Genomic DNA, 18,323 nt, shown 5'->3' with positions numbered 1-18,323 from the left:
GGTCTCTGTAAGTTAATTTACTTTAAGGCAAACAGAGAGAATCCTTCTGTGCACTGTTTGCCTCAAAGCAAATCTGGGCCTGTGCAGGCAGTGCACCGCATGTCGACGTGCTGACCTCGACATCAAGTGACGTCACATGTAGCGTCTTTGCACACTGCGGCCTGGAACCCAGAAGAATCCTCCTCCCTTTGCTCCTCTGTGTTGCCAAGCCCCTCCTCCTCCCCTGCAAAAATGGCCCAACGACCCAACACCCCCCCATTGGCTTGTCACTGGGTTTTACCCTTTTGGACTCTTGCAGGAGACTGCGGACATGAAGCCACCAAGCTTTGTGGTGTTCTCAATCCCAGTATGGCATCATTGGCCATGCTCTGAGGATATTTAAGCGTTCCTCCCAGATGGTGTAAAGGCTTAACGAGAGACTGAGGGTACAGAGAAGCTGCAAGGTGAAGAGAAATTGGAGATGGAGACAACCAGATCTGCTGACTCTTTCATTGGAAGTATTAGTGGCCCACGGAGCTGCCAATAAGGGGCTACCACTGGTCCTCCTTTATGGGGCTTGGGCACACAGCAGGGCCCAGACAGCAGGGGGAATCTAATGTGGGCAGGACAGGAAGGATGATCAGGGCAGTGGGGGGTGGAGCAATTACAGGAACAATGAAAGCCGGTTTCTCCTCCTCTTACTCCTGCCCACATCTTATTTCCCCTGCTTTGTGCAGGATGCTTTGTTGCAGGGGATCTGTATCCCTATGCACAATCACTAACTGTGCTCATTCATAACTGAATCATAGTAAACTGTGTCTACTATGCTTCAGTTTATGAATGCACAGGAGCCTCTGTCTCCTGTTCATTCATCTGCAGCGCAGCTGAGGTTGTAGAGAAATAAATTGAAGAATCAATTCCCTTCTCTGTCTTAGGCCCCGTACAGACGACCGAACATGTCTGCTGAAACAGGTCTGCGGACCAGTTTCAGCAGACATGTTCGGTCGTCTGTACAGCCGAGCGGACAGGATTCCAGCGTACATTTGCCCGCCGGGCCTTTTTCCAGCGGGCAAATATTTCCAAACTTGTTTAGAAACAGCCCGCTGGAATCCTGTCCGTCGGACATGTTCGGTCGTCTGTACAGACCTACCGTACATGTCCGAGCGGCCGCCATCCCTCGCATGCGTCGATTGACTTTGACGCATGCGTGGAAGCATTGAACTGGCAGGGCCGCGCACGTCACTGCGTCATCGTCACGGCGCGGCCTCGTCGCCGGGTATCGAGTACGTGCGGATTTCTGTATGATGGTGTGTACAGTCATCATACAGAAATCCCCGGGCAGACATGTACGCTGAAAACGGTCCGGCGGACCGTTTTCATCGTACATGTTTGCCCGTGTGTACAAGGCCTTAAAGGTGAGATATCAGGGGTCTCAAATTTTACCCTGTGAGGGTAAAAGGCTGCCTGCACACAGCATTAGCCACATAGAAAAAAAAAAGAAGAAAAACACTGATTCACACTGTACAGTTCACAGTACATATGTGAATAAGCCAAAATACCTCATTTACACACAGATATTATTAACTTTAGCAGGGATTGTATAAGTTATGTTATGTTTGTGTCTGCCAATAATGATTTTAGTGTACTTTCTGTGAAAATATTGTTTTGATATTTTTTGGAGGGGCTGTCAGATAGGCTGTAGGGGCCCCCGTGTTTTATAACAGCAGCTCTGGTGGCCCAACATGAGGCCTGAAGAAAGATATGTGTGATTGTCTGTTTTCTGGCCCAGGGAGGTGTGATAAACCTTTAGCCCAGTGAGGCCATGGTCATATCAGAGGAGGCATTGGGTGAGGTAAGCGCTTTGTTAGATATGTGGGCCTAGAATCTCTGTTACCCACCCGGCTGAGCTGCTGATGAGGGATGCTGGTGAGGTCCATACAGAGTCATTTGTAACGGATCTGCAATACAGCAAACTACTTTTAAAGGGGAAGCTGTAGTCGGTGTACACCTCCAAAGCCATAATATGACCACAAGGATGGCCACGGCTAAAGTCTACCTCACTGGCATAGAGTATACAGAATGCTTGTTAACCTCCTGAGCGGTGTTCCCGAGTCTGACTCGGGGTGAGATTTTTGGGCTAAAATCGGTAACCCCGAGTCAGACTCGGGCTCGCCTCGCTGGATGTACAGGGAGTGTTTACTTACCTTGTCCCTGGATCCAGCGATGCCACCGCGTTGTGTGAGCGAGCGGGACCTCGCTCGATTCACACAGCGTCCTCCTGTGCCGCCGATCTCCGTTCCCTGCAACGTTACGACGCACGGGGACGGAGAACGGCGCCAAATTCAAAAAAGTAAACAAACACTTTACATACAGTATACTGTAATCTTATAGATTACAGTACTGTATGTAAAAAAAACACACCCCCCTTGTCCCTAGTGGTCTGCCCAGTGTCCTGCATGTCATTTTATATAATAAAAACCTTTTTTTCTCCCTGCAAACTGTAGATTGTCCATAGCAACCAAAAGTGTCCCTTTATGTCAAAAATGGTTTTAGAGCAGCTAGAAAACAGCGATAATAAATTATAATGAATTGTGCGATAGCGATTTGTGGGGAAATTCGTCATAAAAAAATAATAATAATGACAACGACAATTCTGCAACTGAGCAAATTTCAGTGATTTTGATTTGATTACATTATTGAATAATTTTTATTATAATTATATTATTATTTGTTATAATTATTTATAGTTATTTATTATATTATAATTTATAATTTTGTTTTTAAAAAAATGTCATACCCAGGATGCCTATTAGAATCTTGTTTGGTCAGATTTAAGTGAGTTATTTCTAAAAATTGCAGGCCTACACTATAAAACGCCAAATTTCCTTGCAAATAATGGTACCGCTTTCAGCATGTTTTTTCTGAAAGAATCATACCGCCAGGGAGGTTAATGTGTATTTTTCACATTGCACTATATCAGACAGGTTATTTTAAATACCAGATCCTACAAGTCTTGGCATCTTTACTTTTATCTTTACTTTTCCTACTTTTACATGTTTACCTTTTTTGTTTTTAACGGTGACTCGCAATAATAACCATTGGGGCAAAGGAAACAATGTAGAGCCATAGAGCTCATAGCAACAAATGTGATTCTTAGGCCTCGTACACACGACCGAGCTTCTCGGCAAAAACCAGCAAGAAACTTGCTGGGAGATATTTTTTTGCCGAGGAAACCGGTCGTGTGTACATTTTCGTCGAGGAAACTGTCGAGAAACTCGACGAGCCAAAAAGAGAGCATGTTCTCTATTTCCTTGACGGGAATGGAGAAAATTGGCTTGTCGAGTTCCTCGACAGCCTAACAAGGAACTCGACGAGGAAAACGATGTGTTTCACCTGTCGAGTTCCTCGGTCGTGTGTACGAGGCTTCATAGTGGAGGTTAGATCTTTTTTTAATAAGACTTGTAGGGAAATCACATACTTTGTTTGAAGCCTACCTTTATCATCTTCTGCAAACGAAGGTGGTAATAGTTGAAGTGATTTCAAATGTTTAGGTGTAGCCGCAGACAGCGACATGATCTCGCCCACTGCTTCATGAAATCCTTCGTTGGCACCATCTCTCAGCAACATAGGACGAGGGTGATAGGCCATGTCATACTGGATATGTCCAAGCTCATGGTGTACAGTAAGGAAGTCTTCCATATTCACCTTGCTACACATCTTTATCCTAATAGACACAAAAGATATTCATATCATTACTCCCTATTTAGAAACCACAAAAATAGATGTTTGCATTGTGTAAACATACCATACTGGAACAAGAAAAACAGTTGGCATATTTATTAGTAGCACTACAATACAGTTGACTCCAGATATAACTCACAGTAATCAGATTTTCATACAGCAGGCCTCAAAAGCAGAGCAAACATGTGATTGGGAATCAGCTCCACTGAGGCACAAGCAAAAGTAGTCTGGAAAATAAATGAATCACTGCACTCCAGGCCACAGCAACTTTCCTTTTTCCTTGGGATAAATAAAAAAAGTTGGTGCAGCCATGAATGTGAGGATACATTCATTTTTCAAGTAGACAAAAAGTAATTAAAATCATGTAGTCTTCTTCCAACTGATTTGCCAGAATGTAACCAGTACAGCACCCGGGGGCTTCGCAACAAACATATTATGACAGACTGTCACCTGAAAACTTTCCCGTGCTGGAAATGATGTGCATAAAAACTGTGGGGCAGATCCACAGAGATCTGCACCCGCGCAGCGAGATACGCTACGCCGCCGTAACTTTCCCGGCTTTGGTTCGAATCCTGAAATATTGCGCGCTGAAAGTTACGGCGGCGTAGTCTATCTCTGGCGGCGTAACGGCGCGTAATTCAAATCGGCGATTAGGGGGCGTGTTTCATTTAAATGAAGAGCATCCCCGCGCCGAATGAACTGCGCATGCTCCGTTTCTAAATTTCCCGCCGCGCATTGTGCTAAATGACGTCACAACGACGTCATTTTTTTTAACTTAGACGTGAATTACTACAGTGGTGCAGTGAGTAGCACTTTCGCCTAGCAGCAAAAGGATCGCTGGTTCGAATCCCGACCACGACACCATCTGCCTGGAGTTTGCATGTTCTCCCTGTGAATGCGTGGGTTTCCTCCGGGTACTCTGGTTTCCTCCCACACTCCAAAGACATGCTGGTAGGTAAATTGGATCTTGTCCAAATTGGCCCAGTATATATATGTGTGTATCCCAATGCGTGTCACGATCCTACGGTGTAAAATGACCGCACCAGCCAAGCAGACTCTGGCTGGAAAAAGCGCCCAGAGGCGATTCAGTTCGCATGAGTTGCGCTATACAAGTCATTCATTCATTCACCATTCACCATCCCGATTCACGGACGACTTACGCAAAAAAAAAAAAAAATTCCAAATAAACGCGGGAACGACGGCCATACTTAACATGGCAGATCTAACTATACTCAACGAAATACCAGCTTTAACTATACGCCGGAAAAAGCCGACTAGAGACGCCGTAAAAAAATGCGCCGGCCGCTCGTACGTTCGTGGATCGTAGGAAATAGCTAATTCGCATACCCGACGCGGAAAACGACAGGAACGCCACCCAGCGGACGCCGAAGTATTGCATCTTAGATCCGAAGGCGTACGAGGACGTACACCTGTCGGATCTAATGCAGATGCTGTCGTATCTTGGTTTGAGGATTCAAACCAAAGATACGACGTGGGTAATTTGAAAGTACGCCGGGTGATAGGGTATCATTATAAATATATATATATATATATATATATATATATATATATATATATATATATATATATGTGTATATATATATATATATGTGTGTATATATATATATATGTATATATATATATATATATATATATATATATATATATATATATATAGGGGTCACCCACAAAACACGTAGTACACATTTATGATAAATCTAACCAGGATCTACACACCCTGGACCAAAGAAACAGTAGAAATGTAATTTGTATCAAACTGTGATTCATTGTTTTAAATAATTCCATCCAAGGATTTTAAATAAAACTCTTTCTATGTTGTTTTAAAAGCCATGGAAATGTTTATTAATTTCTCTCAACCCCACTGAGGCACATTTAAAGTCCCATCCTACTTTGTACTTTTTTTAATTCTCATATTCCGCAAGGACGGTGCCTCTGAGGTGTTATAATCATCTCATGCTTACACCTATATATAATTGTATTTAAGGTACAGTATAGCAGCACAGAAGAGGGTTTAAAATGTATTTTGCATTTAAACTGCAAAAAAAAAAGACTGGAAAAAAGTTTTGGGGTGACATAATGTCTTTATATATATATGATTTTTTTCACAGCAGTTGTGCTGCAGAAAATTTGGATATATAAAAAAAAGGTTGCAGACTATGTGCAGAGAATTAACTTTTTTTCTCTGCTGCTAATAAAGAAATGTGTAAACCACTGCCAGCTTAATATGGGAGGTCATCTTCCGTCTTGTCAATAATCAGATTTTTCCATCTTGGTGGTACACCAAATCTAGATCAGGTCACCCAATGCCATAAACATAGCCATAGGCGTGCGCACAGGGTGTGCCAGGTGTGCCCAGGCACACCCTAATCACCCTATGCAGCACAGATTACCCCTACTGCCCTGGCTCCCATCTTTCCCCCTGCAGCGTTGGCACTTTCCCTCCTCTTCTATCGGCTGTTGCTCCTGGGATGTTTTAGGAGTGGGGAAGGGGTCAATAAATATGTAATTTACCGACCCCTTCCCTTTCTAAATGAACACCGTGAGCGATCGGTAGTGTGTGTTTGGGATTTGGGGTGCACACCCTAATGCAATAGGCTGCGCACACCTATGAACATAGCCTAATCTTCACGTGTATGTGCAACTTGAGAACCCTTTGTCTACCCATTACAGTACTATATTTGATACCTAAAATCATTCATTCCCAGATCCCAGGCTGTGGGGTGGCACACGGCTTTTCTTCCATCAGTAGGCTCCGTCAGCATAGAGTTTACCCAGAAATTTTCATTTAGGGCAAAGAGGTTAACAGACTTGAAAAAATTTTCAGCCTCTTTAAACATTCTCTCGACTGTCCATCCCTAGTATAAAAAGATACAAAAAAAATGGTAGGTGTTAACATTCACCATGCTAAATATAAAAAGAATATATAATTCAATCCAATAACTTTTCTGTTTTAATATGTGCACCAAAAAGCTCTTCAGAGTATTTCTAACTTTTTCCCAGCCACGACTTTACCAACTCTCTCATTTTGTCCTCCCTATTGCTGAAATTAATATACTTTTCTTATTTCAACTACAGACAGTTTTTTTTTCTTAGTTTCTAATAGACTGGGAAAAAATATCAATAGCTGCTTTTCTTTGTGTTTGTGATTCTGCTGGGATACTTTGCCTTACTTCCCCTCCCTGAGACACCTGTATAAGCAGGGATTGTTCATAGAGGGAACTTGGGGGAACTCAGTTCCACCACCTCTGGCTCAGACCCTTTGGTGCCTACTCACCACAATCACTTGTAAGCACAGACGTCTGTTTTTTGTGTTTACACGTGACAGCTCTGCACTCTGTGTGTAACCCCCTGAACTCGGCACCCTTTAAGACCCTCCTACTGTTTGTGAAATCTGAATGGGGTTGTGGTTGGGTTCCTGCACCTATTTTCTGAGAAAAAAAGCTCAGTGTATAAGAAATGGGGGGGGGGGGGGGGCTTATCAGCGGGCAGGAATATAGGGCCAGATTCACAGTGGAGATACGACGGAGCATCTCAGATACTCCGTCGTATCTCTCAGAGTATCTATGCGACTGATTCATAGAATCAGTTATGCATAGATATCCCTAAGATCCGACAGGTGTAATTGTTTTACACTGTCGGATCTTAGGATGCAGTACCGCGGCCGCCGCTGGGGGGACTTCGCGTCGTAAACCAGCGTCGGGTATGCAAATTAGGAGTTACGGCGATCCACGATGGATTTTCGCGTTCGCTACGTCGCCGCTAGTCTAGTTTCCCGTCGCAAATTTAATCATCGTTTTGGGTGCCTTAACTTTACACAGCTCATGTTACAGTATGGCCGTCGTTCCCTCGTCGAAATTTAAAAATTAACGTTGTTCGCGTAAGCCGTCCGGGAATACGGAATTACGATACGCGCGTAAAATGATGTCACGTCGCGCAAAGCACGGCGGGTAATTCAAAAGGGAGCATGCGCAGGAGGTCCGGCGCAGGAGCGCGCCTAATTTAAATGGCACACGCCCATTTAAATTACGCGGGCTTACGCCGGAGGCCGCCGGCGTAGGTTTTCATTGCAAGTGCTCTGTGAATCAGGCACTTGCGATGAAAACTTGCGGCGGTGTAACGTATCTATGATACGTTACGCCGCCGCAATTCTACCTGAATCTGGCCCAAAGGGACAGTTAGAATTCTTGCTCCCTCAACCAAAAAAAATTTTTTTCTTTACTCTGTCATAGTTGGGGAGGTTTCCCATCCTGCCTTTAAACAAAATAAAGATAAATCTTGAAGATAAAAAAATTATATTTTGCTGCTTCAATGCTTTTTGTCACTGCGGGCAAAACCAGTAGTTGATTCGACCCTAATAACTATCATAAGATCAAACAAACATTCTGAAATAGAATTACTTTAAACAAAAGTCTATCTGTGTGTGACCAGCTTAAAGCAAAACATATAAGTAAGTGAAATATACCAAACACACATAAACAGCCAGCATGTGCTCAGTGGGAATGAGAAGGAATATCTGGACAGCCGCACTCCAAAAATGTTGCCTTTATAAATAAAACAGGGTCACAAAATACATGTCACAGCCGACAAGATACCAGCTGACGCGTTTCGCACTATTATTTAGTGCTTATCATAATCAGCTATGATTAAGCACTAAATAATAGTGTGAAACGCGTCAGCTGGTATCCTGTCTGCTGTGACATGTATTTTGCTATCCTGTTTTATTTATAAAGGCAACATTTTCGGAGTGCGGCTGTCCAGATATTCCTTCTCATTTGCATTGTTATATGCATTGCCAGCACCTGTGGCTCCAGATCCGGTGAAGAGGTTCATCATTCAAATCTTCTGCCTCAAGCGGTGACTCCCTTTCTCTATGTGCTCAGTGGGGCTTTGATTGGCAGCATGCTTTGAGATCAGTTCGAATTGCTTCTGAAATCATCCAGAATTTATTGCAGGTGCAGTTGACTTGCTTTCGACCTGCATTCAGGCCTGTCGCAACAAGACAGGCAAAACAAGCAATTGCTTAAGGCCCCCGAGCTGGCCTGGGGCCCCAGCTGGCAGGCCAGAGTGTCCAGCGGCTTGAAGAGGCACAACAGGAAGGATTTTTAGCAGAAGCATCTGTCTTTAAGTAATGGGGTTACTGTCGTACACACGAATTACACAAAACTAAAAAACAAAACTTCAGCTTCGCCTATGCCGCGCCGTCGTGTCCTATAAGCCAGTGGTCATCAACCCTGTCCTCAGGGCCCACTAACAGGACAAGTTTGCAAGATACCTGAAATACATCACAGGTGATATCATTTGCTGCTCAGTGATTGCAGTATTCTAGGCTGCATCTCCCCAAGGTAATACATAAAACCTGGCCTGTTAGTGGGCCCTGAGGACTGGGTTGATGACCACTGCTATAAGCTGCAGCCTTTCTCCTGCAGTCAACGTGGTACAGGAGATTCAGTTTGTTGTTCCTGGCCGGACTGACAGGAAGTGCACACACTAAGTGCTCTGTGCTCACTTCCTTTCAGTCCGTCCAGGAACAACAAACTCTGAATCTCCTGCCAGCTGCCGCACGGTACACAGTAGGGAGGGGCAGTCATCAAGACCCATTTAGTAGTAAAAATATGGTAGCTGACCATAATAACCCTACCTGGATATTATGTTACATCATAAACAAAACAATTAATTACCATAGCTTTCTTTCCATTTTCTTCTTTACCATCCCATTTCCTTCGTATTGCTTCTTTTTTTAATCAGGTAATATTTATTAAAGCTTTTTGCAAAAATTTACAAAGCAGAGAAAATACTCTATAGTAGACTCTACTGTAGAGTATTTTCTCTGCTTTGTACATTTTTGCAAAAAACTTTAACAAATATTACCTGATTCCAAAAAAGAAGTAATAAGACCCCTTTCACACTGCACTGGAGCGTATTGCAGACCGCCCTTAAAAAGCTGCGGGGGGGGGGCCTCCATGTCCATTTTGCTTGGGGCCCCCAAATTCCTTCAAACGGCCCTGCCTACATTTGAACTGCTGTTCTGAAGTGAACCAAAGTAGACACAGGGGTTGATTTCCTAATACTGGAGAGTGCAAAAGGTGGTGCAGCTGTGCATGGTAGCCAATCAGTTTTTTTTTTTAAATCAAAGCTTAACCACTTCAGATCCGCGCTATAGTAAAAATACGTCTGCAGCGCGGACCTGAAGTGCCAAGTGGCCGTTTTTAAACGGCCTGTCGTTTCTCTGCTGGAAGCGCGTCCCCGCGATCGCGCTTCTGCAGAAAACTGTGTTGGCCGTGTCCCTCGGACACAGCCAATCACAGATCGTGCTGAATGGCCAATCACAGCGGCCATTCAGCATTCGATCTAGCCGTCCAATGAGAGATGATCTCGAATGTAAACAAATGAGATCATCTCTCATCGCCGGCTTTCTCTCCTTACACACAGACCGCGTGTGAGGAGAGAAAGCCTTTTACAGTGCAATCCATCGTTACAGTCTAAAAAAAAAAAACAGTGAGTGACACAAACACTACCCACAGTCCCTGCCAGTGCCACCTTCCAGTGCCACCTTCCAGTGCCATCAGCCAGTGCCACCAGCCAGTGCATTTATCAGAGCCACCTGCCCCTGCCATCAGTGCCACCTGCCCCTGCCATCAGTGCCACCTGCCCCTGCCATCAGTGCCACCTGCCAAAAGTGCAATCTGCCAAAAGTGCAATCTGCCAAAAGTGCCACCTGCCAGTGCCACCTGCCCGTGCCACCTGCCCGTGCCATCTGCCCGTGCCATCAGTGCCGTCAGCCATCAGTGCCACCTGCCGCCAGTGCCACCTGCCCGTGCCACCTGCCCGTTCCATCTGCCCGTGCCATCAGTGCCGTCAGCCATCAGTGCCACCTGCCAACAGTGCCACCTGCCGCCAGTGCCACCTGCCCGTGCCATCTGCCCGTGCCATCTGCCCGTGCCATCAGTGCCGTCAGCCATCAGTGCCATCAGTGCCACCTGCCATCAGTGCCACCTGCCATCAGTGCTACCTGCCATCAGTGCCATCTGCCATCTGCCCGTGCCATCTGCCAGTCCCATTTGCCGTCAGTGCCACCTGTCAGTGTCATCAGTGCCACGTGCCATCTTTTGTCATGGCTAAAAGATCTTTTTCACTTACGGAGGCATACGAAATTATTGCGGCCGACGAGAGCAACGGGGAGCTCTGCGATTCGGATTCCTCCGCAAGGTCAGACGCCGGATCTGATGTTGACTATGAGCCGATAGTTAGCAGTGAAGAGGAAGAGGAGGAAGAGGAGGAAGAGGGGGAAGATGAGGAAGAGGAGGAAGAGGGGGAAGATGAGGAAGAGGAGGAAGAAGAGGAAGAAGAGGAGAAAGAGGAAGAAGAGGAAGAAGAGGAGGAAGAGGGTCCGCCCGCCAGACGAAGGCGTATTGCTAAGGAGGCAGTGCCATCCACCAGCACTGCTGTGCCATCCACCAGCACTGCTGTGCCATCCACCAGCACCGCTGTGCCATCCACCAGAACCGCAACACCTTGTCAAGCAAGGTCACGTACCAGTAGGTCCCATGCCAGCCTTCCCTATTCCCTTCAGTACCCCTTGTGGCTTCCTCCTAATTCAGGAGAAGCCAACATTCCCCCTTTCACTGCCCAGCCAGGAGTCCAAGTGGACACAGAAAATTTTGCCCCAATAGATTTTTTCAGTTTAATTTTTACTGAGGACTTGCTTTCCTCAATTGTTTCCCAGTCCAATCTCTATGCCCAACAATTTATTTCCAGTCACCCCACATCCTATTATGCCCGTCCCTTCCAATGGAGACCCCTTACAGTGGAAGAGTTTAAAAAATTTTTGGGCCTCGTATTCTGTATGGGACTAAACCACAAAAACGAAGTACGTTCATATTGGTCAAAACGCCCCATATACCACATGCCCGTCTTTTCCTCAAAAATGCCCAGGTCCAGATATCAAATGATCATGCGATTCCTACACTATAGTGACAATACCCAGTGCCCTCCCCGAGATGACCCAAATTTTGACAAACTTTATAAGATTCGGCCAATACTAGATTATTTTTCCCAAATTTTCCCCCAGTTGTTTACCCCGGACCAAAACATCTGTGTTGACGAGTCACTTGTCAAATTTTCTGGCAGGCTCGGCATAAAGCAATTTATGCCCTCCAAAAGGGCCCGCTATGGAGTGAAGCTCTACAAATTATGTGACCGTGCCACCGGATATACCTATGCCTTCAACATATATGAAGGAAAGGACAGCCAGCTACACCCCCCTAATTGCCCAGACTACATAGGAACCAGCGGGAAAATTGTTTGGCAACTCCTAAACCCGCTCATGGAGAAAGGCTACCACTTGTATGTGGACAATTTCTACACAAGTTTGCCCCTTTTCCGAAACCTGTATAGAAAGAAGACACCCGCATGCGGCACCGTACGGTCGAACCGGAAGGGCTTTCCTCAAAGCCTCGTCACCAAGAAGCTAAGAAAAGGGGAGACGGTGAGTGCACGCAATGAGGAAGTTCTGGCCGTGAAATGGAGGGACAAAAGGGATGTGTACGTGCTTTCTACCATCCACAACAATACATGCGTTACCATCAGAAGGAGGAATGGGCAAATCCAGAAACCTAAATGTATCCACGAATACAATAAGTTCATGGGGGGTGTCGATTTCAATGATCAAATGATCGAGCCCTACCTTTCCACAAGACGATCATACCAGTGGTATAAAAAAGTTTCAATTTACTTATTCAATTTGGCCATATACAACACGTACGTATTATATCGAAAATCCACTCCAAGACCCAAATCCTACCTTTACTTCCAGGAGGAAATCACCACTGCCCTTTTATACACCAGCAACCCACCAGCAACCATTCGATCCGATGTGGTAAGCCGACTCTACGAGCGCCACTTCCCAGATAAAATCCCTCCCGGACCAACAGGCCGAAATTCCCCAAAAAAATGCCGGGTGTGCTCCAAAGATGGAGTGAGAAGAGACACCCGTTTTTATTGTGCCCAATGCCCTTCCCAACCAGGCCTCTGCATAGATGGCTGTTTCCGCTGTTATCATTCCTTACTAAATTATTAGTCACTTCCTGCCATTTACCTTTACACCCCTTATGCCTCTGCTTGCTCTGTATTTGACCCTGGCTTGTTATTTGACCACGATTCTGCCTACCGATTTTGTTTATACCTCTGCCTGATATGGAACTGACCCTGGACTGTTATTTGACCACGCTTTTGCCTACCGATTCTGTTTATACCTCTGCCTGATATGGAACTGACCCTGGACTGTTATTTGACCACGCTTATGCCTACCGATTCTGTTTATACCTCTGCCTGATCTGGAACTGACCCTGGACCGTTTGACCATTCTTTTTGCCTGCCTCTTGGACTGATCTTTTACCCTGCCAGTGGACTAGTGGGATTCAAAGCACAGGGGTCTCACATGTGAGGGGCTCCAGAATTGTTTTTCTGGATGAAGAAAACTATTGTTTTTGTTTTCTCATTCTAGATTAGGGTCTGGTTGCCCGGAGGCTTCAAAGAGATTTGGGTGGGAGAAGCCTCTACCCCTGTCCCCATTCTGTCCTGAACGAGGCCCTACTTCTGCCTGCTGCCTGTAGGACCTATGCCATCATGCCTGTTGCCTGGACAATTGCATTTTCTTTTGCTGACCAAGTCCCTGCCTGCTGCCTGGACCAGTGCTATCGTCCCGTGGACAACTGCGCTACTAAAACCACAGGTACATTTTTTGTTTACCCTTTGCTTAGCATAATGTATTTTGGTGTGTAATTCTTGTCATGTGTATGCTATGTGTCCCTAGAACACCGGTTGGTCTTCCTTGCATGTTGGGCCTCTGTATGTGGTCAGGCTGTGAAAAAGTCCCACACATGTGGTATCGCCATACTCAGGAGGAGCAGCAGAATGTATTTTGGGGTGTAATTTTTGCTATGTACAGGCTATGTGTTGGCAATATCTTATAAATGGACAACTTTGCATAAAAAAATTGCGTTTTCATTTTTTTTCCACATTTTCCAGAAACGTTTGGAAAAAAATGAATCGTTCAAAAGACTCATTATGCCTCATAGATTATACGTTGGGGTGTTAGCTTTCCAAAATGGGGTCACTTTGTGGGCATTTCCATTGTCCAGGTGCTCCAGGGCCTTCAAAAGTGTAATAGGTAGTCAACAAGTTAGATGTGTAATTTATGCTCCTAGAACACCTGATGGTGCTCCCTGCATATTGGGGCTCTGTATGTGGCCAGGCTGTGAAAAAGTCCCACACATGTGGTATCGCCATACTCAGGGGGAGTAGCAGAATGTATTTTGGGGTGTAATTTTTGCTATGTACAGGCTATGTGTTGGCAATATCTTATAAATGGACAACTTTGCGTAAAAAAAATGTGTTTTCATTTTTTTCCCACATTTTCCAAAAACGTTTGGAAAAAAATGAATCGTTCAAAAGACTCATTATGCCTCATAGATTATACGTTGGGGTGTTAGCTTTCCAAAATGGGGTCACTTTGTGGGCATTTCCATTGTCCAGGTGCTCCAGGGCCTTCAAAAGTGTAATAGGTAGTCAACAAGTTAGATGTGTAATTTATGCTCCTAGAACACCTGATGGTGCTCCCTGCATATTGGGGCTCTGTATGTGGCCAGGCTGTGAAAAAGTCCCACACATGTGGTATCGCCATACTCAGGAGGAGTAGCAGAATGTATTTTGGGGTGTAATTTTTGCTATGTACAGGCTATGTGTTGGCAATATCTTATAAATGGACAACTTTGCGTAAAAAAAATGTGTTTTCATTTTTTTCCCACATTTTCCAAAAACGTTTGGAAAAAAATGAATCGTTCAAAAGACTCATTATGCCTCATAGATTATACGTTGGGGTGTTAGCTTTCCAAAATGGGGTCACTTTGTGGGCATTTCCATTGTCCAGGTGCTCCAGGGCCTTCAAAAGTGTAATAGGTAGTCAACAAGTTAGATGTGTAATTTATGCTCCTAGAACACCTGATGGTGCTCCCTGCATATCAGGCTGTAAAAAAGTCTCACACATGTGGTATCGCCATACTCAGGAGGAGTAGCAGAATGTATTTTTGGGTGTCATTTGTGGTATACACATGCCATGTGAGAGAAATAACCTATTACAATGACAATTTTGTGAGGGGGAAAAAAAAAATTAAAAAAATATTCATTTTGCAAAGAATTGTGGGAAAAAATTACAACATCAAAAACCTCATCATGCATCTTACTAAATACCTTGGAATGTCTACTTTCTAAAAAGGGGTCATTTGGGGGGTATTTGTACTTTCCTGGCGTGTTCAGGGCCCCAAGAAATGAGATAGGCACCGGTACAACAGGTGTGATATTTTTTTTATGATTTGCACCATAGCTTGTAGACTCTCTAACTTTCACAAAGAGCAAATAATATCCACTAATTTGGGTTATTTTTACCAAAGACATGTAGCAGTATAAATTGTGGCCAAAATTTATGAAGAAAAATTAATATTTTGCTAAATTTTATCGCATAAACTAAGAAAAATTCATTTTTTTTCAAAATTTTCCGCCTTTTTTCATTTATAGCGCAAAAAATAAAAAGTCCAGAGGTGATCAAATACCACCAAAAGAAAGCTCTGTTTCTATGAAAAAAAGGACAAAAAATTCATTTGGATACAATGTTGTATGACTGAGTAATTAACATTCAAAGTGTGAGAGTGCTGAAAGCTGAAAATTGCTCCGGGAACGAAGGTGGTTTAAGTGCCCAGTAAGCAAGTGGTTAATTGAACAAACTAAAGTTAGAAGCTGATTGGCTACCATGCACAGCTGCACCGCAATTTGCACTCTCCAGTGCTAATAAATCAACCCCACTGACTCACAAAGATCACCATTGTCCCTGCTATAGTGTAGTTTACTCCCACATTCTATTCTTCCACAAAGTAGGGTTGATTTACTAAAACTGGAGAGTGCAAAATCTTGTGCAGCTCTTCAAGGAAACCAATCAGCTTCCAGGTTTTACTGTAAAAGCTTAATTGAACAAGCTGAAGTGAGGAGCAGATTGGCTACTATGCACAGATGTTTACTATTCATAGCTGTGGTGTCCCTTCCAGAGTACCTTTCCAGGGAACATATTTCCCTACACTGATTGCAAGACTTGTTTAACCCCTTAACGCCCGCCGCACGACTATTTATGTCCACAAAATGGCACGGACAGGCAGAAGGACGTATATATACGTCCCTGCCTTCTAGCGGGTGGGGGGTCCGATCGGGACCCCCTCCGCTGCGTGCGGCGGGCGGATTCCCTCGGGGAGCGATCCGGGACGACGGCGCGGCTATTTGTTTATAGCCGCTCCGTCGCGATCGCTCCCCGGAGCTGAAGAACGGGGAGAGCCGTATGTAAACACGGCTTCCCCGTGCTTCACTGTGGCGGCGTATCGATCGAGTCATCCTTTTTATAAGGGAGACTCGATCAATGACGTCAGTCCTACAGCCACACCCCCATACAGTTGTAAACACACACTAGGTGAACCCTAACTCCTACAGCGCCCCCTGTGGTTAACTCCCAAACTACAACTGTCATTTTCACAATAAACAATGCAATTTAAATGCATTTTTTGCTGTGAAAATGAGAATGGTCCCAAAAATGTGTTAAAATTGTCCAAAGTGTCCGCCATAATGTCGCAGTCACGAAAAAAATCGATGATCGCCGCCAATAGTAGTAAAAAAAAAAAAAAATTTATAAAAATGCATATCCCCTATTTTGTAAACGCTATAAATTTTGCGCAAACCAATCGATAAACGCTTATTGCGATTTTTTTTACCAAAAATAGGTAGAAGAATACGTATCGGCCTAAACTGAGGGAAAAAATAATTTTATATATGTTTTTGGGGCATATTTATTGTAGCAAAAAGTAAAAAATATTGAATTTTTTTCAAAATTGTCGCTCTATTTTTGTTTATAGCGCAAAAAATAAAAACCGCAGAGGTGATCAAATACCACCAAAAGAAAGCTCTATTTGTGGGAAAAAAAGGACACCAATTTTGTTTGGGAGCCACGTCGCACGACCGCGCAATTGTCTGTTAAAGCGACGCAGTGTCGAATCGCAAAACCTGGCCTGGGCATTTAGCTGGTCCGGGGCTTAAGTGGTTAATAAAGTTTACGATCATAATCTTTTTTTACTGTCATACAATTCAATCTTTAAAACATTATTGTGGGCATAACTTTAAAGCCTAAATGCAGCCAAAATAAAAAATAAAAAAATAATCAGCACATCAGGGACATAACTAAAGTCTCGTACACACGACCGGTTTTACCTTTGGGAAAACTGCCATGAGAGCTTTTGGTCGGGAATCCCGACCGTGTGTATGCGCCATCGCAGTTTTCCCGACAGGAGAACTGCCGGGAAAAAAAGGAGAGCCAGCTCTCTTTTTTCCCGCCGGGATTCCTGGCTGTCTTTTCCTGGCAGTTTTCATATGTGAAAAACTGCGATGGAGCATACACACGGCTGGGATTCCCGACCAAAGCTCCATCGCAGGTTCTTCGGTTTTCCCCTCGGGATTCCCGGCAGACTTTTTACCGCCGGGAATCCCGTACGTGTGTAGTAGGCATTACAGTCAATAGGATGCATCCCTTGTGCTGATGCCACTTCTTAAAGTGAAATCCTCCTCTGTCTATACATTCCACCCCCACCTCTGATTGTTCTGCCGTGTGTGTCCCCAATGGGGAGATTCACTCTCACTATTTGTCCTGTTGACCATTATCACCGAGACTGAAAGCGAGGAGAAATAGAAAATTTGACAGTTGTCAACACAGCAAGAGGTGAGGGTAAATCATCCAGTGGGGACAAATGGTTTTGGTGACAACTGTCTAAAGAGGGAATTCCCCACACTTTGGGGAGATTAACGATCATTTTCTGTAGCAGCTCCAAGACTGGAAGTAAAAATAAAATGCAGCAAAAATAACACATGCAGCAAAAATAACCTAATAGGGGTTCTAAGCTATTCATTCTCATCCAAAACTTCTGGCTATACATGCACTTTAACCACTTGCCCACCGGGAGATTTACCCCCTTCTTTAAGACCAGGCCCTTTTTTGCGATCCGGCACTGCTTTACTTTAACTGACAAGTGCGTGGTTGTGCGACACTGTACCCAAATAAAATGTATGTCCTTTTTTCCCACAAATAGAGCTTTCTTTTGGTGGTATTTGATCACCTCCTGTGGTTTTTATTTACGCTATAAACAATTTTGAAAAAAAAATATGTCTTACTTTCTGCTATAAAACAAATCCAAACATTTTTTTTTTTTTAAAAGTCAAATTTCTTCATCAATTTAGGCCAATATGTATTCTGCTACATTTTTTTAATAAAACAAAAATCCCAATAAGCATGTATTGATTAATTTGCGCAAAAGTCTTATGCCGCATACACACCATCACTTTATGTGTTGAAAAAAAATGACATATTCTGTGAAGTAAAAAACGACGTTTTTGAAACTTCAATTTTCAAAAACGATGTTGCCTACACACCATTGTTTTTTCACAATGCTCTAGCAAAGCGAGGTTACGTTCACCACGTTTTTCCATTGAAGCTCGCTTCA

The 18,323-nt window shown here is 44.1% G+C and overlaps 1 protein-coding gene across 1 annotated transcript in view; it reads right to left on the bottom strand.

Annotated features, from left to right (window-relative positions):
• ACE2 (angiotensin converting enzyme 2) overlaps positions 1-18,323 on the bottom strand; it is an 86,950-nt gene that overhangs the window by 26,157 nt on the left and 42,470 nt on the right. The window contains exons 8-9 of the mRNA XM_040338663.1: positions 6,427-6,596; positions 3,474-3,703 (exon numbers count right to left, since the gene is read on the bottom strand). Coding sequence (XP_040194597.1) covers positions 3,474-3,703; positions 6,427-6,596 — 400 coding nt within the window. The remainder of the gene's footprint in view (positions 1-3,473; positions 3,704-6,426; positions 6,597-18,323) is intronic.

The sequence above is a fragment of the Rana temporaria genome, chromosome 2 (assembly GCF_905171775.1).
Source record: "Rana temporaria chromosome 2, aRanTem1.1, whole genome shotgun sequence".
Classification (NCBI taxonomy): Eukaryota; Metazoa; Chordata; class Amphibia; order Anura; family Ranidae; genus Rana; species Rana temporaria.
Note: the sequence above shows the minus strand (reverse complement) of the source record. Positions and strands in the feature narration are given on the sequence as shown.